Source organism: Rhynchophorus ferrugineus, unplaced genomic scaffold (genome assembly GCF_030347505.1).
Source record: "Rhynchophorus ferrugineus isolate W39M unplaced genomic scaffold, kcgeb_rfMv2 rfM2, whole genome shotgun sequence".
In the NCBI taxonomy this organism is placed as follows: Eukaryota; Metazoa; Arthropoda; class Insecta; order Coleoptera; family Curculionidae; genus Rhynchophorus; species Rhynchophorus ferrugineus.
Genome location: NW_027472581.1, coordinates 77,920,053 through 77,942,469, shown reverse-complemented (window position 1 = coordinate 77,942,469; position 22,417 = coordinate 77,920,053). Strand labels below are relative to the sequence as shown.

The window sequence follows — 22,417 nt, the reverse complement described above, 5'->3', positions numbered from 1 at the left end:
TATTGGTGGACATGTTCTTCTACGCAAGGTAAAAGTTATATGGGTGGATATTTTTTCACTGGCTTTAATGTGCCATGTCTTTAACCACAGTTTATTTGCTCCAGGTTATTGTGGTATTGTATTGCCAGTTATTTTTGTAGTGGGTAGATCGGCTCCATATAGAAAATATAGCATTGGACCCAGTACACTGCCTTGCGGAACTCCTGAATATATTGTTTTACAGTTAAATCAATGAGATACGATTTTAGTAACTGATAGTCCGGATGAGGCCCGTATGCCATACTTTGTCAAATACCTAATATATGTCTAGGAAAGCAGCCGAACAATATCTTTTGGCATTTAATTCCATGTTTAATTTGTTTACGTCTATGCACTTGTTCTATAGTATCAACCTTATTGCGAAACCCAAACTGATGTTATGGAATAATTTTTCTTTTTTCTATTATATAGTTTAGCTTCTTTATATAAAGTTTCTCAAAAACTTTCGAGATTATCGGTAATAAATATATAGGCTGGTACGAGGTGATATCTTCTGGTATTTTTCCTGGTTTGGGAATCATTAATATTTTAGCTACTTTCCAGATGCCAGGAAAGTAATTAATTCGTAGCATAACATTAAATATAAATGTTAATTATTTTATGCCATTTTCTGGTAGTTCTTGTAAAATTTTACCGGTAATACAATTATAACCAGGAGCTTTTTAAACATTAATCACTCTTATTATTGTTTGTTTAACTTTTTTGACGATTAATTTTTCATGCGGTAAGTCCATTTGAGGAAAAGTAATGAATATTTTTCCAGTAGATAACTTTAATACTATTTAATTTACACTAGATGGAATTAAAAATCTACAAAGAAAAAATTCGCTGAATTTTACGGCATAAAATTCGATAATCTTCGATGAAGCAATACATGTAGCTGAAAATGTAACTAATGTTGGGCCTTTTTTGTTTTCTTGATTCCGTTTCAATAATAACATTGTCAAAACTACACTACGCACTGTTGAAGGTCAATTGTCGAAATTGTGGAAACTGCTGTGTCCTACCATTATATATTCACTATTTTTCAGATGTTAAACATTTAAGACCAGTTGAAAAAGGCTGCAAATCAGATAATTCTAGGTCTACGAAATAAAGCCTTGAGTTTAATTCAAAAGTAGTGGATTTCTTTTTACAGCACTTAATTTTGTTAAAGATTTTATAGAAGTTTTAAAGACATAAACATTGATTTCCTCCATGATGTTTCCTCTCTCTGTTCACCTAAAGAAAAGAAAAAATTCATACCGATATGATCACAATATGCCATTCACCAATAAATCAATAAATTCAGAAGAGATGACCAAAATCTATCGAAAATATCTCCTTAATATATAACTATATAGTCTCCGATATCTAGTAGTCTCTTTTCCAGTAGTCTCTACTATGGTTAATGTATTCCAATTTGTGGAAACTTTAAGAATTAACCCTAATTTAATTCACCCTAATTTCGGCTGAACAATTTGGGAAACAGGACATTCTTGGATGGATGTTTGTGGTAATAAGTACAATTGCTGTATATGAATCAACGTCAACCTACATAAGTTTCACTAGTATCAAACTAGATTTTGAGTCCGTGATCTCATTGGTTCATACTTTCTCATCCTGCCAATAATGACAGTAATCGAACTATGGTAACTGATAGTTCTGTGCCAAAACAGATGCTACAGTGAATATTTTCCATGAACAATTTAAGGAAATGGTCATCCCTTGACATGAATTGGCTATCAAGAACTCGCTGATCTATAACCCAGGATAATTTTTGAATTCTGTCGAATCTATGCGATAGTATCATTGAAAATTGACCCACTCGATTCCATTTCACGATGAGAAGCTGTGGCGTACGTGGTCAAATTGACCAAGGAAGGATTTTATTAATAACTCACACGAAACTTGTTTCATTGCATTCTAAAATAGACCGATTTATATGATATCAAATTATATGATATATTACGAAATAAGCTATGCTAAAATATAATAAAATGGTGAAGTTAACCTGAAGATCACTGATTATGAAAGGCATCAATCAAATGAGTTAAAGCTAACATTGTAAAAGATCTATGACCCCATTATTCGATATAAAGTTGCAGCTATTTTCTTGACTTGATATTTTAAAATCATATTGAAAGTTAGATTTTACTTATGCTCATTTTTACGACACTATATAAGTTACTATTATGCCGGTTCTTCGCCATCAAAATACATAACCAAGAAGGGATTCAATATGTCTAGATTCAGATAATTTAGAATTAAGTACTTTAATAATATGCAATTTATTTAACTAATTGAAATTATATTCGGGCAATTTATTTTAGTGATAAGGGATTCTTATTATATAGATATTACGCAAAATAATAATTTTAAAATGAGTTTCTTCTTATTTCCAGGGTTTTCTACAAGACTTGAGGCTAATTGAAGGCTCCCATGGAGTTTTGGCTGTGTGTCCCCAACTAGACGTCACGTGTCCCACGTGTGGCCAATTTTTAGTTGTTCAAAACGCTGTACAGAGCTTAGAACGAAAACTTTTAGAGTTGTCTCAAAAGGTACGATAAAACGACTGTTGCCAAATTTCAGTCTATAGATTATAAAACTTTAGTTGAAGGATTTTATATTTTAATTGATAATTAAAGCAATAATAACTAATTATTTAATTAGGATATAAATTATTGATATTAATTATACATACTTATAACGAACATTTATCGTAATTTATAATAATTCTGCTAAAGATATTTTAAAAAGTATTTATCATGTAGTTTTATTTTATAAGTTAATTAAATTTAAATCTATACTAGTATATTTGACTGGCTTAGTTTATATGTTATTAAAACTGTTGATTTAATAAATGACAGACTTTGAACTACATAGGGGTTATAATATTATATTTGCTCTATAAATTTAGAAAATAATGGTTTTATTATCTTGCATCTCGAGTTATAATGATTATTGCTTCGATAAACACCATTCTCAGAAAAATAGAAATCCTGTTCTAAACATTTAAGCACATCAAGTTTTATGTAGCTAACTTTTTGTGACAATAGCGATATTTTTGGTTTTCGGTTAACATATAATGGTTCTCTATTTTATACACAAGAAGGGATTGTTCAGCTTTATTCTCATTTAACCGAAAGCTCTTCTTTTTTAATTAAAAACATACAAAAACGTTCAGTTGCTGAATTCGAATTCTGTAATCGGATTTAAATTTCTTTCAAGCCGATCCTTTTGAACTTAATCTAAAATATTTAAAAGCTCGATATAGATAAAATAGGCGAATAGGACGTTGCGGAAGGAAAAAGAATTGTCTTTAATTAGGACATCCTGGAACAAATAACTTCACTCAAATTAATATATTTTTAGGCAATTCTATCCCAAGAGATCGTTGTATCTTTTGAGGCTATCCATAAATCCGCCAATTTTTTGATGCCTTCATAAGAGTGAAGCGTTGCTCACAGAGTTCTCCCAGCATGTCGATCAGCTCACAATCAAGCGCGTTTTCAAAAGAACTTGAGCTGAGTTTGATCATGATTGATTATTGATTATGAATTAACATCTTGTAAAATAAGCATTTGATGGAGATGAGAAGTCTGCTAGAAGGGCACATCAGAGAAGATAGCAGGTTTGTTATCCCTGAACCTTTCTGGATTGTTTTTTGGATTTGGTAATGCCAACTCAACTATCGGTCGAAGTGGAGACCTAGGTACGTGACGTTATCCAGCCATGTATTTGTTGCGATGTCGAACTTAAGTTGCGAGACGCGCAGGGCGTAACGCTTCTTATATAAAATGATGTCCTGGGTTTTTAGGGGGTTGATTTGCAACCTCCAAAATTTGAACCACTTGATCGTATGATCGAGCTGCTTCTGTAAACGTTCTTGAATTGTAAACTCGGCACAAGTTCGGACATTCTCAACACACTGAAAAGACATTTTGTTACGTTTGATACTATTTAATACACAGTAACACCATCCGCCGCAAATCTTTAAAATTTATTTATAGACTTCTATTATATTATTCCCTGTTAATTGTTTGGTCTGCCAGAATAAATATGTAATGAACATTACTACGATTTTTACGTATTGCTATTTTTAATCACTGTATATTTTATAACTTTCGTTAAGTAATTTATTGATACCAACTATTACTAGAAAACTGGTAATGTATTAATACCTTTTTTTAATTTAATACAAGTAATGTTCAATACTCAATGCACATCCCGTAATATTGTTCTACATAATGGGTTCTTCTAGTTAGCAAACGCTGAGATGAGACTAACGATGGTGGAAGATTGTGACTGTCAAAAATCATGTCGACTGAATGACACGATACACGCTGACGGATCAACATGGCAAAGAAATTGTGATATATGTTCCTGTAAGGTAAGATGTTGTTATAACCATACACCTAGAAAGTAGTCTACTTATGACTATAATAGTTATATTTTACCATTGCAAATGCAAAATTGCAATGAGTGAAAATTCACACAAAATTATTATAGGACCGTGAACTACTTTTGTGGATATTTTCGTAAATTTAAGGCTTTATGAAAAATTAATGTACTGACGTGAAATTTGGTAGCTATCCATATAAAAGAAGAGAAGCGTTTTTCAACTAGACCATATAAAAACGTATAAAGTCAGTCAAATAATGGAATATCGCCTTTAAAAATTAAGTACCACTTTTATGTTGGAAATATCTTTAATTTTTTTTTAAATATATGGAAAAATATTGTCTGCAGAAAATATCGATATATCGGTCAAAATAATATAAGTCAAAAATATCTTATATATACATATTGTTATTTTTTAGGCATCCCTAAGACGAATACAATAAATTATATTAATTACGTCTCTAAACACTTGTGTGTCGTAAAATTATTTTGTGCTATTTATTTGCTCCCAACCTAGTCTAACCACTTATGATATCAGTGCATAATAACGGTGTCATATATAAAATTAGTTTCTTTAGTGCTATATCAATGGAAATACAAAGTTACTGCAACTTATAGATGCTCTTTTTAATGGATTTAAAGATAAGAAAATTGGCAAATGCCTTTTTAATTTCTATAAACGACTCGTATATCAAATTTTATCAAGTATATTTTCTTGTTGATCATAATTGAGATAAGCGAATAAGGTATTCGATATTATTAGTTACTAGCTACATAATATAAAATAATTTCATATAATTTATTGTAAAATCTTAAAAGTTCGAATTACGTTAGTCAGTAAAATTATAATAAGTAAATCCATATTATTCGATCTATTATCTTAATTATGCTTTATTTCGGCTTAGTCTACTTTTATTGGTATTTTAAAATGGTGATGATCACTTTTATTTTATTTATCAATATTGGGTGCTTTCTTCTATTATCATGAATATTTTATTATTATTTGAAGCAAGTTTGTCAGAATATCCTTTATAGACGATTTTATGTTCATATGTCGTATCAACAGCACACAATACAAAATAATGCTTTAATACATTAAATCAACGTTATAAAACATCTAAACTGCCATAAAATTACAACAATATTTGTATCATTAATAGATACCTAGAGACTCAAGCATCAAGGTATTGTTAAAATTGAAAACTAATTGTAATAACAAATATGTTGCTCCGAAACGTATTCACATCTATATCAAATATCCTAAACATTTAGATTGTCTGGAAAAATATTTTAAAGAATCTTAATCCAAATACTTTGTAAAGAAAAAATACTGTTATAAAACGAAATAGTTTTATTGTTGTTTCTAGATTATTCCGTTATAAATTTATGTTATAAATTTAATCGGAAATAATAAAACAGTATTATCATTTTCCAGTATATAAGGAATAAAAGTCAGCAGCAACAGAAATATAGAACCATAATTTTATATGACATTATCCTATGTTATATCTCGGGATTATATCAGCCGTAAATATTTTTATGGCTCTTTATTTAACATCTACTGTTGGTATTATATATTTTAACATATAAGTAACGTATACTATAAATTATGAATTAATTATTATGTATAATTATTGTGTATTAATTATTATAAAGAGGCATTTATAGAGAAGAATTTGCTTGACTTACTCAAAATATCTGGCATGATTTTCTATAAAAGTGGATGGAATAGTTTGGGTTTTGATTCTCTTCATAACGTATCTACCAAAATCGATGGTCCTACCACAAAGGCTGTTAAGTCCCTAACATATAGTCATAGCTAGTTTTATTGTATTCGCCGTTTTTTCAGTTGACACTAACCTTCAAAAGAGAGCTGTTAACATTTCATGATATTCTACTCATAAGTTTGTGAGTATTTGTGAGTGACACTATTTTGTTATTTTCGAAACAATGGATCCAAAACAATTTCGTGTTTTAATTTTACACTACTTCTCGATGGGAAAATACCGTTCATGCAAAGCAATGACTTGAAAACTGTTACAAGGACACCGTTCCATCAGAAGCAACAATAAAACGTTGGTTTTCTGACTTCAAACGTGGTCGTAGAGACACCGATGATGGAGTTGATGTCCAAATGAGGTGGTAACACCAGAAAACATCAAAAAATATCACAAAATAATTTTGAATCATCGAAAAGTGAAGTTGCGTGGGTTAGCGTAAATATTGTAAAGATATCAAAAGAACTTGTTAGTTTTATATTGCATGAGCATGTGACTCACCGAAAACAAAAATGTGTTGATAATTATGAGCAGTGCTAGGCCATGTTTAAACATAACAAACTGGAATTTTTGCATCGGTGAACTTCGTCCAAAACGCCCGAATGTACATCAATCGGCTGGTAATGTTATGGCCTCGGTATTTTTGGATGTGCGTGGTGTAATACTCATCGCCTATCTTGAAAACGGAAATACCATTAATAGTGAATATTATATAGCGTTATTGGAGCATTTGAAAGCCGAAATTGTAAAGAAACGAGCTCATATGACAAAGAAAAAAAATGCTTCATCAAGACAACGCAGCGTGTCACAAGTCTATCAAAATAATGACAACACTGCATCAATTGATCTTCTAGTTGCTCCCACATCCACCGTATTCGCCAGATTTGGCTCTCGGCAACTACCGGCTGTTCGCAGATCACAAAAAAATGCTCGAGTGTTTATTGCTGAAACTAAAGCCTATTTGGAGACAAGAGATAAATCCTTCTACAAAAGTGGTATTAAAATGTTAGAGCGGCGCTGGAATGATCATGTGGCTCTTGATGGGGATTATTGCGTTGATGAATAAAATCAATTTTGAACAAAAAGAACACCCGTTTTCTTTGTTACGCCAGGGATTTTTCCAGGACAAAAATGATTTAATCAGAAGGCGCCAAATTCAGTAAATATACTGTGTATATATGCTGAGTGTGCTGAACATTTCTATTTAAAATTCAGTAAAGTAATTTTCAAAACTCCTAAGACCTGCAGCCGAACTTTGTAACGCAAGAGTAAAGTCTTAAATCTGTTCTCGCTTTACTAGTCTTTTTTGCAGCAATTCTTCATTAATAGTATTCAACTGACTTTGGTACATTTCAACAATTATGGTTTCATTTGATATTATTGCAGCTCGTATCCTTTTCGATAATTCCATCAAAGTGCACATTTCAAAACGAATTATCACAGTTGATCTAGTTTTCACCACAAAGTAATATACAATATAAAATGAAAAACTTCTATAATTTTTTTGTTAAAAAACCATGGTGGGATGTGGTTAGTTTGATATGAATGAATTTTGAATACTTAAATGCCTTGCATAATGCTTCCTAAATCATGGGGTTTATCTGGAGTCCACATTTGGATTCAGTAACCCTTACAACTGATCATCTTCGAACTTATTATTGTCTTTTACTGAGACTTTCATATTATAGGTATCAAAATCATCAATTTTAAAGGCAGACTAAATAGCTGGGATTATGATGAAGCATTTCATAAATTCCGACTACCTTAGACTGTATACATAATAAATAAAATTCTAATAATTTAAAGAAAACTTTCAGAATAGCTGTGATTGGTAAAACGTATAAAAATTAGTTTTAGTATAAGAATGGGAATACCTAATATAAAAATAAGTCCCGGGCATAACATATAGATGGCGCTAGTTTTATTTCATTCGCCGCCTTTTTACTTAATACTAAATTTTAAAAGAAAGCTGTTAAAATTTCATAATATTCTACCCACAAGTTTGTGAGTTATTGTGGTAAGAGTGACATTACTGTTGTTATTTTCAAAACAATGAATCAAAAAGAATTTCGTGTTTTAATATCATATTACTTCCGGAACTTAGGTGGTAACACCAGAAAACATCAAAAAATTCCAAAATAATCCTTTTGAATGATCGAAATATGAAGTTGCATGAGTTAATGTCGTAAGATATCAAAAAAATGTATTGGCTTTATATTGCGTGAGCATGTGACTGTGAGAAAGCTGTTTAAAATTGGTGCCGCGTTTGCTCATTGTTGACCAAAACAACAACATGTTGACGATTCTGAGCAGAGACATGTTTAAACTTACCAAACCGGAATTTTTGCATCGATATGTGATAATGGATGAAACACGGATCCATCACTTCACTGGACTGGTGACAATCCTATTTTGAGGCAAGAGATAGTTACAATATAGAGATATAGATAGTTCTTATAGAGATAGATGTAGAACGATACAAAAGTGGTATTGAAATGTTAGAGCGGCGCTGGACCGAATGGCTCTTGATGGTGATTACGTTGATGAACAAAACCAATTGTGCACAAATAAAAACACGTTTCCTTGTTACGCCCGGGACTTTTCAACCCATGCGTTATGTAATAATCATTAAATTGTATATATTTTTGTCTATAAGTCATTTCTGTATATACGTTATAGTAATAATTCTTGTTTTGGTTTAGGAAGGAGAAATAAAATGTCATCCTGTAAAATGTGCCATACCAGATTGCAAGCATCCAGTTAGACTTGAAGGACAATGTTGTGAAACGTGTTTAAGTAAGTTATTGATATTAAACTTCCTTGACATTTTAGAATATAAATAATTTTAAAATAAAAAAAAATTTAATATAAAAATTTTTGATCATATTAGTAATTAAATTAGTCTATAAAATACTTATTACTTTTATTTGTTAAGTTCTATTACGTTTTCTACTTTAAAATAGGTTTATCTGCTTTAAAATTCATGAATGTGTACAACAGGGTTAAAATAGCAAATGAGTATTTTTGCATAATGTAGCCTGATAAGGTTAACCCTATTTTAACCACATTTTAAAAGTGAACGTTTCAGTAAATTAAGATACAATTCCAGAAATGTTTTTTTAATTAGCAATTTATATTCAGAATTACAAGGTAATGAACTAAACTATAAAAGAAATAGTATCGCTCTTATCTATTAACTGTTAAGTGTAACAGAACTTATTATTGACGATCTCCAACTCTTCTGATATTAGAGTTGTTTTTATTTATTTATTGGAAGTTGTAATTTTGAAAAACATTTTTCATCTTTCACTATCTGATTTTAGTGATGCATTCTCCATTGATTGTTATGAATGTATTCCAAATTATTTTATGCTTCGGTTTTAAAGGTTCTCGTATTATTAGCAATTTATTTGTCACTCACTCTTTGAACAAAATAATACTTGTTTAGTTTTTTTTGCGGTAAATGACATATTTGTTCATTATATTTTTCCTACTTTCTTCAAACATTTATTGAACTATTTTTGTACTAAATTTTATATAGCAACGATATTCTATTTAGGAATTTCGTTTCAATTCTCAACAATTTCTCATTTACTTATTATGACCAACTGAAACAAATGCAAATTAATTATATAATTTTTTAAATATAGTGAACTAGTTAGTTCTATTAATTAACTGACATTGTTTTTCTGATTTGTAGAAGAATGTTTCTTCAACGGTAAAATGTATGATCATGGAGATGTAGTGACGATCGAGAAATGCAAAGACTGTACTTGCATAGATGGGTCGATGGATTGTAAGGTCCTGGATCCAAAGGATTGTCCAGTTTTGAGCTGTCCCGTCGAACAACAATTATCCGTATCTGGTAGCTGTTGTAAAATATGTCAAGGTAAGTATTTTTGTTGGTCAATCATATGTAATCATATGAAAGATATAAACCAGTAATTAAGAATGTTTAACACTATAGTCGATGAACATTACAATACCGGATATAATATATTCTTAATTTGGGAATAAAAATTATTTCTCATATTTGTAGATAAATATTTATTATGAATTTTTGGTGCCAATTTTTATTCGTTATTTTTATGTTATGTATAATATCAATTATACAAAATATAATATAATCTATAATATAATATCCAAGTCTGTGCTGGACAAAATGTATAATTAACATATTTCTTATGCATTGATGCCTATTTTGATTCCTTATATTTATATTAACTAAATTGTAATTAATATATTAAAGGTTAATTTTCCAAGTCTGTGTCGGACAAAATATATAATTATTCCTTATGAATTATTCATATCAATTTTGATTCGTTATATTTATATTAAATGAATCGTAATAAATATATTATAAAAGAATTTTCAAGTTTGTGCTGGACTAAAAGTATAATTTTTTTTAATGAATTATTAACGCCAATTTTTATTCATTATATTTATATTAACTGAATTGTAATTAATATATTATAATATAAATTAATATCCAAGTCTATGCTCGACAAAATGTACAACTATTTCTTATGCAATTTTGATGCCAATGTTGATTCCTTTTATTTATATTAACACAATTGTAATTAATATATTAGAAATGGAACTAAAAGTATAATTATTTCTTATGAATTATTAATGCCAATTTTTATTTGTTATATTTACAATAACTGAATTGTAATTAATATGTTATAATATAAATGAATATCTAAGTCTTTGCTGGTCAAAAGGTATAATTAACATATTTCTTCTGCATTGTTGATGCCAATTTTGATTCCTTATATTTATATTAACTCAATTGTAATTATATATAATAATTGTATTATATATATAATAATAATATATATAATAATATATAATATATATATAATAATATATATATATATATATATATATATATATATATATATATATATATATATATATATATATATATATATATATATTACTAATTGCTTAGGCATCAGTATCAGCAATAAAGATTGAAATTGTCAATTAATTTAATTAAGTAAGTTATTGTGTCATTAGTTACTGTCCAATCAATTTTTGGTTGTTTAACATCAACATCATCAACGACAACATCAACATATTACAATGATACATCCAAGTCTTCTTGAACGATGTACTTCCTTTACTCTGGAAATAACTATCACAAAAATTTGTATAAATTGAGTCACTCTGGATGTAGTTTATGTTGTTCCTTAGTTTTCCTGTTCACATCTCTAATTACCTATTATTTGCTCTTTGTTGTTAACTACTAAGATCGCTTAGCGGGTGCGTCTTTAATGAAAGTAGCTGGATTGTTTAATGTTTCATGAGTTTCAGCGTCCATTGTAATAACGACATACACAAAATATGGTAAAACATCATTAGCAAAGAGAAATAGTATAGAATTTCTAAACTCAAGCATGAGAGAGGTTTCGTTATTATTTCATTCATATTCCCACTCACATCACTGGCCGGATTACTGCGAATCAATATCTCGATATACCCATTGATGAAGTTATTACTATGACTAACATATTGCTGTCAAAGACTAGCCTATTCCAGGATGATTATGTGCCCATACATTCGAAAAATTTATTATATCTCCACTGACCAATATATTTGCCAGGCCTCAACATAATGGAACCGTTATGGTGAATTTTCGAGCAGAGATTGGGGGAGTAAATTGGCAATTGTTAAGGTACAAGGATTTCACATGTTTGAAAAGTAAATCGTAGCCCAACATCATATCAATAAATTTGAAATAACATGTATATGTCAGGTGTTCATATTATTTTGTTTACTGTTGTTTTTCAGCTGAGGGAACAGCCAAAAGTCTTACGGAGCTAACTTAGGTGAATAGGGCGGGGTAAATAGAGGTTTTCCTTCAATGCGCGACTAACTGTAATAATTTTTTCAAACTTTTTCTGTTATTGGCTTCAAAATAGAGCAGTTTTTTGTAGAGCACCAGAAAAATAGTTTACCATGGACAAGAAAAGGTGGTAATTACTTGGTGCTAGTTCCGGTCAATAAGGCGAATGCATAAGAACGTTCCAATCATGCTTCAGCAGCTTCTGCCGAGCCCGTGAAGAGACGACACAGTTACTCGAGGGAGCCTGGAGAAAGAAGAGGTCTTCGAATATCTACGTCCAGCTCCATCCTCGGGTCCTTGATTCATGGTGGGACTTGGGTCTTTCCTCTTTTACTGTTGAGAATTCCATAATTCTGTAAAAACCTTTTTGTCTCCTGGGGAATACTATACTATTTGCAAAGGCCAATTGAGATTGCTGTTATCGTTATTTATTCTGATACACGATGGATGTATGTGGCCTGGCTTTGGGCTGATGAAATACAGCTCCTGTTGTAATAACCAAAGTTAACCGTTATGGTGAATTTTCGAGCAGAGATTGGGGAGTAAACTGGCAATTGTTAAGGTACAAGGATTTCAGATGTTTGAAAAGTAAATCGTAGCCCAACATCATATCAATAAATTTGAAATAACATGTATATGTCAGGTGTTCATATTATTTTGTTTACTGTTGTTTTTCAGCTGAGGGAACAGCCAAAAGTCTTACGGAGCTAACTTAGGTGAATAGGGCGGGGTAAATAGAGGTTTTCCTTCAATGCGCGACTAAATGTAATAATTTTTTCAAACTTTTTCTGTTATTGGCTTCAAAATAGAGCAGTTTTTTGTAGCATTTAAAATTAATAATGTTTATACTATTTTACCTTAATTAAGTGCTCTTAGATATATTTTCAAATTTAATTCTAAAGTATTTAAAATTAAATTAACTTAAGTTGATTTATATGTCCTTAATATTATAAAACACAACGAACTGGTAATTTCGTTATAGTTTTGTAGCCTATTCTCGGTTATATATTTTATTAAGCAATCATTATTCCGTGTGTCTATTGACATTTGGAACTATTTACGTTTTTGTGACATTTATTTCGAGTAAATATGATTAACGATCGGAAGGTAAACGAAAGAACACGACGTTATTTATGAATTCAATTTATTTCGGATAAAGTTGCGTGATGATTACGTTATGGCGGTGGAAAACGAAAGAACACAATTCTAAACCCTTTTCACTTATCATGGTATTGTAATGTTCGTCGTATTTAATTTATTAACATATCCTAACTTCCATTCTAATCATTTTTTGAAAGGCGTCTCAATTGAAGCAAGTCTATCTGTTCGAATTAACATTCTATTTATCTTCATTGTTCTGTCATCATCAATCATGGACGCTAATTGTGAAGTTTCGTTACCTACAGATTCAACGAATCTTTTCCATTATATCTGTTAATTGATATTGATGCAGTTTACCTTGTTAAACTAATTCATGTTAGATCAGTTTTCATATTTAATGAATGAAAATATACTTTTGCTGTGATAAATAGAATTTGTATTTTTGAAGTTGGTTAGAGAAGATTACTTAATACATATATAATTTTCTGATCTTGATTAAAATATATATCAACTTATACAATATACGTAAATGAAAAAGTAAAGGGAATTCGTTAGCTTTGCTGGTTCGATTGGCAGTATTTTTTTGTTTTTGCATGACAAGTTTATAGAGAAAATTATAAAAAGTGTTTTTTTGTCAGCATTATCAATCCATACAGGATATATATAGAACTATCAATCCATAACTTGGGGAGAGTATCTATTTTTCAATCAATGCTGTTGGAGTCACAGAACTTCGAACATTATTCACTAAATCTCGGTTCATTTGGCGATCGGCGGTAGCTGTTATGTCTTCGGACAATATTGGTATCCTATTTTTCAAATCGTTTTCGATGCCCTTAATGATTATATTTTCTTCCTTGCAATTTGCAATTCGATTTCGCCACAGAAGTTTGTGAGTTTACACACCATTCTACAAGCTTTAACATCTGCATCGTCAGTGAACATTAGATCAGCCAAGAAGTTTTAAGCATCATATTGAATGGCATGTCTCTTTTGATATAATTTTTTTGTTCTGACCTAAAACCCAGCGGTGGAATACATGACGCATACCTGGTCGCGGAGACTTGCCCTGGAGTGACAAGTTGGAGTGGGTTATGTGGGACTGCCTCTGGGCTTACTAATACACTAAACCGAAACCGCCTCACAGTTGACCCCTGTGGATCGCTACTGCTACTGCATTAAATTTGGGGATATGGCACCCGCTGATCGGGCAGCCGTTATTGGGCACGAGGACCCGGCGATTCTATTGATTCGCAAACCTGAGTTAGCTCACGACTGAATACTGTCGTAAGAGGGCAAAAGTTATGACTGTAGAGACGGATGAGGTCGTTTCAGCCTGAAAAAGGGGGGAGCTTAGCGGTGACCTGATGCTAAACTCCCAGCATGTCGACAGCTCGGAAACAAGCGCGTTTTCAGAGGAACTTGAGCTGAGTTGTTGTTTGTGAAATGATTGAAATATGAAGTGCTTGATTTCTGGATTGTCAGTTTCCCTATGAATTTGATTATTTCTGACAAACCATGGAGCATTTAATATTCTCCTGAAGAGCTTATTTTGGAAAACTTGTAGCCGTTTCACCTGGCTGGGTGTAACAAACTTGAAGTATACATTAGATCCGTAGAGGAGTATGGACCGAATTAACATCTTGTAAAATAAGAATTTGATGGAGATGGGAAGTCCGCTAGAAGGGCAGATCAGAAAAGATAGCAGGCGTGCTATCCCTTTTTGGATTGCGTTTTGAAATACTATAGTTGCACCCACTACTATGTTGAAAGAAAACTCTTTGGCGAGCACCGGTACGGGTCACAACTAAATTTGAAAACTGTTTAAATGTTTTCTAAACTTTTGTGATTTTTAAATTTTTTGTAATAGCTAGCATTTCCATATCGGTGAATCTGATTTGAGTTAAATACGAGTTTAACAGTTTTAAAACACCTAGAAGAGATGTTGAATTGTACAAGTTGAACACTATTTACATGAAATGATCCGACGAAATCGCTCGAATTTGTGGACACTTTCTACATGCGCTTACTCAAACTTCATTATTTATGAATTATTTTAAACCATCATTACCTAAATAATATAGAATCAATTGATTCCCTTAAAATTGCGATAAATACTGGAAAATGTATTTAATGCTCTTACAGCTCTTGAAATTCAGCCTCCCAGTAATATACAAGCATTTAGTCAGAACACATTGGCAAATTATACTTGTCCAAACCAACAAAATATTACTATAAAACAAGATATCATTGGAATGAATATATTATTCTTTGAGTAAGGTATGTTAATAATAGAGGCAAATATCTAAAAAAATGTCTTTGCTGGAGACTAAATTGAATTATACATAGTCTAGTATAGTGTCACATAAAGGGCTATAGCATCAGCTTCTAATTGGATAGAAGAAAGTTGTTCTATAATAGAGGACGGCGAGGATGAAATCGACACAAATATGAAGTCATATGTCATATAGTTTTAGTTAATAATACATTAATACCCATAAAAATAATGATATAATGCCATGCCTAACTATACATAAGTATGCGCTCTATGCTATTTATTCAGTTCGAATTATGTAGGGCTATATTTCTTTCTTAATTACTCGCGATGTTTGCTTATAACCCATTTTTATGGTCTATTTATAAAGTTTAGACGTTATATCAAACTAGGGGTTGAATTCCTTATTTCACTGCATCGAACTTAATAACCCGAATGGACGTTTTTAATTGAACGGCGCTTAAATGAAAATATTTAACTTGCAATATAATTTAATTAACTAAAACTACGTGTTAAAAATATAACAGGTACATATTCTGAAGCATATTTGTGGAAAATTAGAACATACTCAGTTTCTGGTTAAAATATGTCACTTTAATTAACGCAGATATATTGTGATTAACAGTTATTAAAATAATTAATAGATATACAGCCTTGTTCCACCTTTTTTGTACATGATTTTGGTATGTTGTATAGTGATGAATGAGCCAAATTAAGAATTTATAGAATCAACTTGCAATTTATTCTCGAATGAAAATGTGACACGTTGAATGTCATGTTAGTTTTTTATTATTATATAGTAATATATAGAAAAAATACTTATCGTAAATGATTTTAGTTCTTGAGAACGTAGCAAAGTATAAAGTACTTTCAATACTTTATTTAGTAATTTAAAGAATGCAAATAGGGTACTAGATGACAGAATTTTTATGTACAGTTCATTGTTTCATCTATTCTTACTATTAACTTAACCTTATATCTTAACACAAATTAACGTAACACACCTTACTTCTGCAAATATCAAGGATATAATTACCTTTCTTCCAAACTAAGAAAGATTACAATATTGCGAACCTGCATCTAGCTCTACCTCTATATTATCATGAGTCTTTTAGTCTAAACTAAGAGGACGGAAGAAGAAGTTAATATTTAACAATTATATTATATATTATTAGTTATGCTATATGCTATATTTATTTTATTAAGTACTCTTTATAGTAAGTATAATTATTAGCGTGTTGATGATGACTGATCAATGGATAAATATACTTAATATACTTTCTAAATGATATACGTTGTACATAATGAACGTTCTACTAACTTAAGCATTAATGTGTATATGTTGCTTTTACTAACCAATTCTACCATAACTAACCATTCTAACAGGTAGTGACTACTGCGCTATGGGTCATAATTGTCATGCTAACGCCACCTGTCGCAACTTACAAACAACTTACGCTTGCCAGTGCGACCAAGGATTCCGAGGAGATGGAAAACTTTGCCTGGGTAACTTAACTTTTTCTTATCATTACTAACTCTTATCATTTATCATTACACATATTTTTGTTGCTTTATATGTTTCCATCTGATCATTGTGTGTATTTATATCTAATCATTCCCGTTTGTTTGCTATAATGTTACTAGATGGTGATGAATAATGATGGTGAAGACCATTTATATAGTTTTCTTTTTAGATTGAACTGTTTTTTAATGTCTTGACTAAATAATACCGTATGTCTTATGTTATTAAATATGTTAAAAATGTTTGCGATATTTACCATATGCATAATTGTCTATTTGAAAACCCTATGAACTTAGTATTGACATTTTCAAGAGACTAATTCAGTGGGTTATAAGGGAAGAAGTAATAATGTCGATAGTGGTTCAGAATGTCATAATAGGTGTAGTAAAAAGAAATCCATTATTTTTGCATGACTCTGACAACTTTATTTAAGATATCTGGAATTATCCAATTTAGGTTAAATATTCGCCATTTTGTTGGATAATTTGTTGCCATTTTGAAGATTATTCCACTATGCCTCTTTTATTCTCGTTATTGTCAAAAACTGGGACCGTCAACAACATCACAAGTTTCTCTATATGCTAATTTTTCACCAGAAAAATAGTTTACCATGGACAAGAAGAGGTGGTAATTACTTGGTGCTAGTTCCGGTCAATAAGGCGAATACATAAGAACGTTCCAATCATGCTTCAGCAGCTTCTGCCGAGCCCGTGAAGAGACGACACAGTTACTCGAGGGAGTCTGGAGAAAGAAGAAGTCTTCGAATATCTACGTCCAGCTCCATCCTCGGGTCCTTGATTCATGGCGGGAGTTGGGTCTTTTCTCATTTACTGTTGAGAGTTCCATAATTCTGTAAAAATCTTTTGTCTCCTGGGGAATACTATACTATTTGCAAAGACCAATTGAGATTTTTGTTATCGCTACTTATTCTGATACAGGATGAATGTATGTGGCCTGGCTTTGGGCTGATGAAACACAGCTCCTGTTCTAATAACCAAAATTAATCTCTGATGGATGATTGTTTAGTTCAAACCGTCCAGTTGGTCCCAGTACAGGCAATAATAGTAATAGTGTGGTCACAATTCATTGTATTTAATTGATTATCAATACCACTAATCGCTCAGCAAATCTTCTCGGATTGTGTTTTCGTCTTTATTTTATCCAAGAGGAATTATAAAATATAGCGTGTTTTCTGTTTGCTAGCGTGAGTCAACCGTTCACAAAACTGTCAAATATGTTGTTGTCAACTTTGTTTTGTTTTAATAAGAAGTGTCAGCTTTCTGATGTCATCTATTGCAATCCGATTAGGCTCTTAGAGCGCGAGATATAATTTATTAAGTTCATGTATTGGAAAAACATTGTGTTTCTTTTACAAGACCTACACTAGATATGACAATTGAAGAAAGTCATTCACAGTTTTATAATTTTTTACAAAGAACACTAAATATGATTTTTAAGACAATTTGCTGTATATAATCTAATTCATACAACTTTAGGTTCATAGGAAATTACTAATATTAAGGTTTCAGAAAGTAGATTAGTAGTTCATCATATTAGAAATTATTTAAGAGTTGTCAATTCTAAAGTTGCATATATTGTGTAGTTTGAAAGATCTGCAAAATGATTGTAAGGGGTGTTTAGGTTTTGTGTCGTAATCTTTATGTTTTTGGGTATGCTGAATCCGAAAATGGGTAACTATCTTGAAAGAGCTATTATATTAAAATCAAATAAATTAGACTTCAAAAACAGCATTTTATTTACAAATCGTTAACGATATGCATTTTTTGTCTAATATACGTTCACTAGCATACACTAAAACCTTTTCTTCAAAAAAATCTAAAAGGTATCCTTGAAGAGTACAACGGCAGTTTCATCTCATGGAGACTCTCTATTTTTCTTACTATATTTTTCCGTCTTTTTAATTTCCGGGTAAAATAATTCACCAAACTCTTCACTGTGAATGAAGAAGAAAGCACTATTTTTAGGCTCATTAGGCAACTTAAGGTTTGATATGCTTTTGGATTTTTTATATTTAGGGTATTTATAATTGCCTGAAAATGTTTCCATATCTTTATATGTCTTTCTATGTTTTCATATTTTAATTTGCAGAAACCAATTCCAAATGCTCGTTGGTTTCTTTGAAGTCTACGTAATTACCTACAGAAATGGAAACAAAATAAAACCGCTGTTGCGAAGCCCAACTGCTTTAAGGCTTTTTGACGAATCTATGAAAAGACACCACTGTACTATATCGTACTGGATTGTATTAAAAATTTTGACGTACTTGAATTCTCTCCACCTTATTTTCGCTTTTTAGCATAGCAAAGTTTTTGAAGATCTGTGTTATTGATCACTGTATTATTTACTACTATTTTTTCCGACATCTCCATGTCCTCGTTTAATAACACATCTTTAAAGGATTCTATAACTGCCTCATTTTTAGCCTCGATAATAATTTAGGTTTACTTTCAGATCACAACGATTTAGAACACCAATAAAAATATTGCTCATTTCTCTAGCTAACATTACTGATTTAATAATTTTGATTATGTTTAGATATAGATGAGTGCCAGCAAGAAGGAGGACGCGAGGGACACCATTGTCACTCGAACACTATTTGTGTCAACACTCAAGGCTCTTATGAATGTCAGTGCCTCGATGGATACGTCCGTGTCGATCGCTTCAATTGTGCAGAGTTGGACGAGTGTTCCACCGGCCATCACAATTGTGATCTTAATGCTGACTGTGTTAACACAGAGGGTAGTTATAAATGCCAGTGCAGAGATGGATATGATGGTGATGGATATCATTGTACTCGTAAGTATTTTTGACGACATTAGCTTTTGTGTTACCTGTTTGAAAATTGTTGGATACATTATTTATTACAATTATTATTGATAAAGTTTATTGGAATATGTTTTATATTCATGGTTATCGATAATTATATAAATATCTACTTATTTATATATTTATATTAAATTTAATGTTGTTCTTATTGTTCTTAATAGACACATAATGTGTCGCTCTGTTATTATCTATTGTAGGAAAATATGTTTTTGCTAATTGGTATATATATTTATTTATTTGAAAAGTTTGAAGAGATGAAATTTCGTTTTTAAACAAATTTGAATGCTAGTTTTAAAAGTATCTTTAATTTCTTTATAAAGTAGGTTGATTAATAAGTTTGCTAAAATTAATCATTTTTCAATATAATTTCTCCCAAATTACCAGGCCTATATATTAATTTAAAAAGATCTACAACAAATGGTGTTACTCTATTTTAAATCTCATCGGATACATTTAGGACCAGTCTCATGATGGAAGCTTCAATTTTCAGTTTCATGTGTCATTTTGTCGAAGTGTGAACAAGAAATGTTTTCAGTGCGTTAAAAAAATATTTTCATGTCTGTATTTGTATCTAGTAAATATTATTTGCGGAAAGTTTTTCTTTTCTTCTTCAATTTGAAGAAGATGGACGAATATGGCCATGAAGGCTGTGTGAAGCTTATGGTAATCATGCTTCATCGATTACAACATGTGAATATTGGTTTAGACGTTTAAATGATAGTGATTTTAACACCAAATATAAAGAGCGTTCTGAAGAATATTCAGTATTGTTATTACAAGAAACAAGTTAGTTAGTTATACAAGAAATAATTTTCAATCGCTTGAAGGATATGAGAATGAGCCAAAAGTTTGGATATTTCGTATTGTACGAAGTGAAGTGAGAAATGAATTGAAAAAGTTTCGTCATGTGTGAAATGCTACTTCAACTACTACTAACTACTTCACTGCAACTGCTACTTCTACTAACGTTTCTAATGATAAAGTGGATCCATTCGATAATCCAAACCAAAAAAAAAAATCGTGGGGTCCATCTGATCAGAATATTAATGATTCCAAGCTAATGCTCTGTATTTGACGCGATCAACTTGATGTGATATAACATGAGCTGCCAAAACCTAATGGAGCTAGCCATGGGGATTGAGTCGAACACTTCGCGAAAAATTGCCGGAATACGAGCAAAGACACAACAATGTTATTCTACTCGATCACTTGTTGCAAAACCGGTGAAAACATACTTGGAAATATCCAAATGTTTCTTATGAAGGTAACAAAAAAATGATCGATTAGTGAATAGCCTCAAAACATACATCGTTCTTTCGAGATGGAGTCTGTAAATTGACTGGAAAATCGCTCTTGATGGACAGTACTGTGAATAAAATACATTGTACCGATTTTTCAAAATAAAGCTTGAAATTAACGAAAATCCTTTAAAGCTAATTTATAGGCATAATATTTCAATAAACACCACTTCCGACCATCTTACTTATAAGTTTCCTTTTGTTGGATGAAAAAAACTAGAAATTAGGGAAAGCTAAAAAGTTGGGTCCTGATATAATTCTTATTTTAATTTAGGCGTTTTAACGACGATTTTCAGCTCACACAAATTTTACTTAGATAGAAAATGATTGTTTCTTCCGTAAACTGGTCCTTTTTCGAAAATGTCAATCAAATTGGTATTAAATTTGACGACATTAAGTTTATATTCAAATCATTTTCCTTTCTTGATCGTTTTTTAAATACGAACTTGTTTTGGAACCAAACAATTGGATTAATATATAGTGTTAACTCATAAAATTTTACATGTGCTCTCATGCTTATTCAATATACACACTTATTTTATTCAATGATATCTATTGGCGAAAATTGGAAATATTAATGTAACTAATTAATCAACCTACTCTAGCTATTAAACTCGATGGTTTTGACATTTCTGTACATAAGATAACAATTTTGCATATAGTATTAATAAGTTATTCATCGTATACATACACTAATCACGAAAAGTTCAATATAGCATTTTCGACATCTATTATTATGTTGTTTGATTTAGCGAAATCTACTGTCGAAGCTCATCAAACGCTTTCAGGAAATTATGGTGATGCTAATAATCCGTAATATCCCAACTCGGTTTTGATTTCAATGATTTAAAAGTGATAATTTCGACAACGATTGCAAAGAACGGTTGGGATGAAATTTCATTCATTATTGAACAATCCAATGTCGTGGCTTTAACTTAATATTATTGATATTATATAAACAGTGTTATATTTTAATGTCTACCAAATTGTCTAATATATATCTGAATATTGTTGTCTAGGTATTATTATTAAATAAATTTACACGTTTTGTAGCAATATGTACGCCAGGTTGTTTGAACGGTGGTGTTTGCGTCAAACCTGGCCAATGCTCTTGTCCAGGAGGTTATACAGGAAGTGCTTGTGAAAGAGATTTGGATGAGTGTGCTACTAATGCTCATCGGTGTACCAATTCCTCCATCTGTGTCAACATGATAGGATGGTACTACTGTCAGTGTAAACCAGGATATGAAGGGCCAACTAGCGATAACAATTTAGGAACATCATGTATTGGTAAGTTGTTGTATTGGCATATTGATACACAAG

At 31.1% G+C, this 22,417-nt stretch overlaps 1 protein-coding gene across 5 annotated transcripts in view; it reads left to right on the top strand.

Annotated features, from left to right (window-relative positions):
- LOC143191351 (protein kinase C-binding protein NELL1) overlaps positions 1 to 22,417 on the top strand; it is a 204,292-nt gene that overhangs the window by 161,019 nt on the left and 20,856 nt on the right. For 3 of the 5 annotated variants that reach the window (XM_076396311.1, XM_076396307.1, XM_076396306.1), the window contains exons 5-11: positions 2,424 to 2,579; positions 4,283 to 4,411; positions 8,903 to 8,996; positions 9,901 to 10,089; positions 16,814 to 16,933; positions 19,506 to 19,766; positions 22,148 to 22,384. In XM_076396311.1, the coding sequence (XP_076252426.1) occupies positions 2,424 to 2,579; positions 4,283 to 4,411; positions 8,903 to 8,996; positions 9,901 to 10,089; positions 16,814 to 16,933; positions 19,506 to 19,766; positions 22,148 to 22,384 (1,186 nt within the window). The remainder of the gene's footprint in view (positions 1 to 2,423; positions 2,580 to 4,282; positions 4,412 to 8,902; positions 8,997 to 9,900; positions 10,090 to 16,813; positions 16,934 to 19,505; positions 19,767 to 22,147; positions 22,385 to 22,417) is intronic. The other 2 variants (XM_076396310.1, XM_076396308.1) reach the window with 1 other exon arrangement.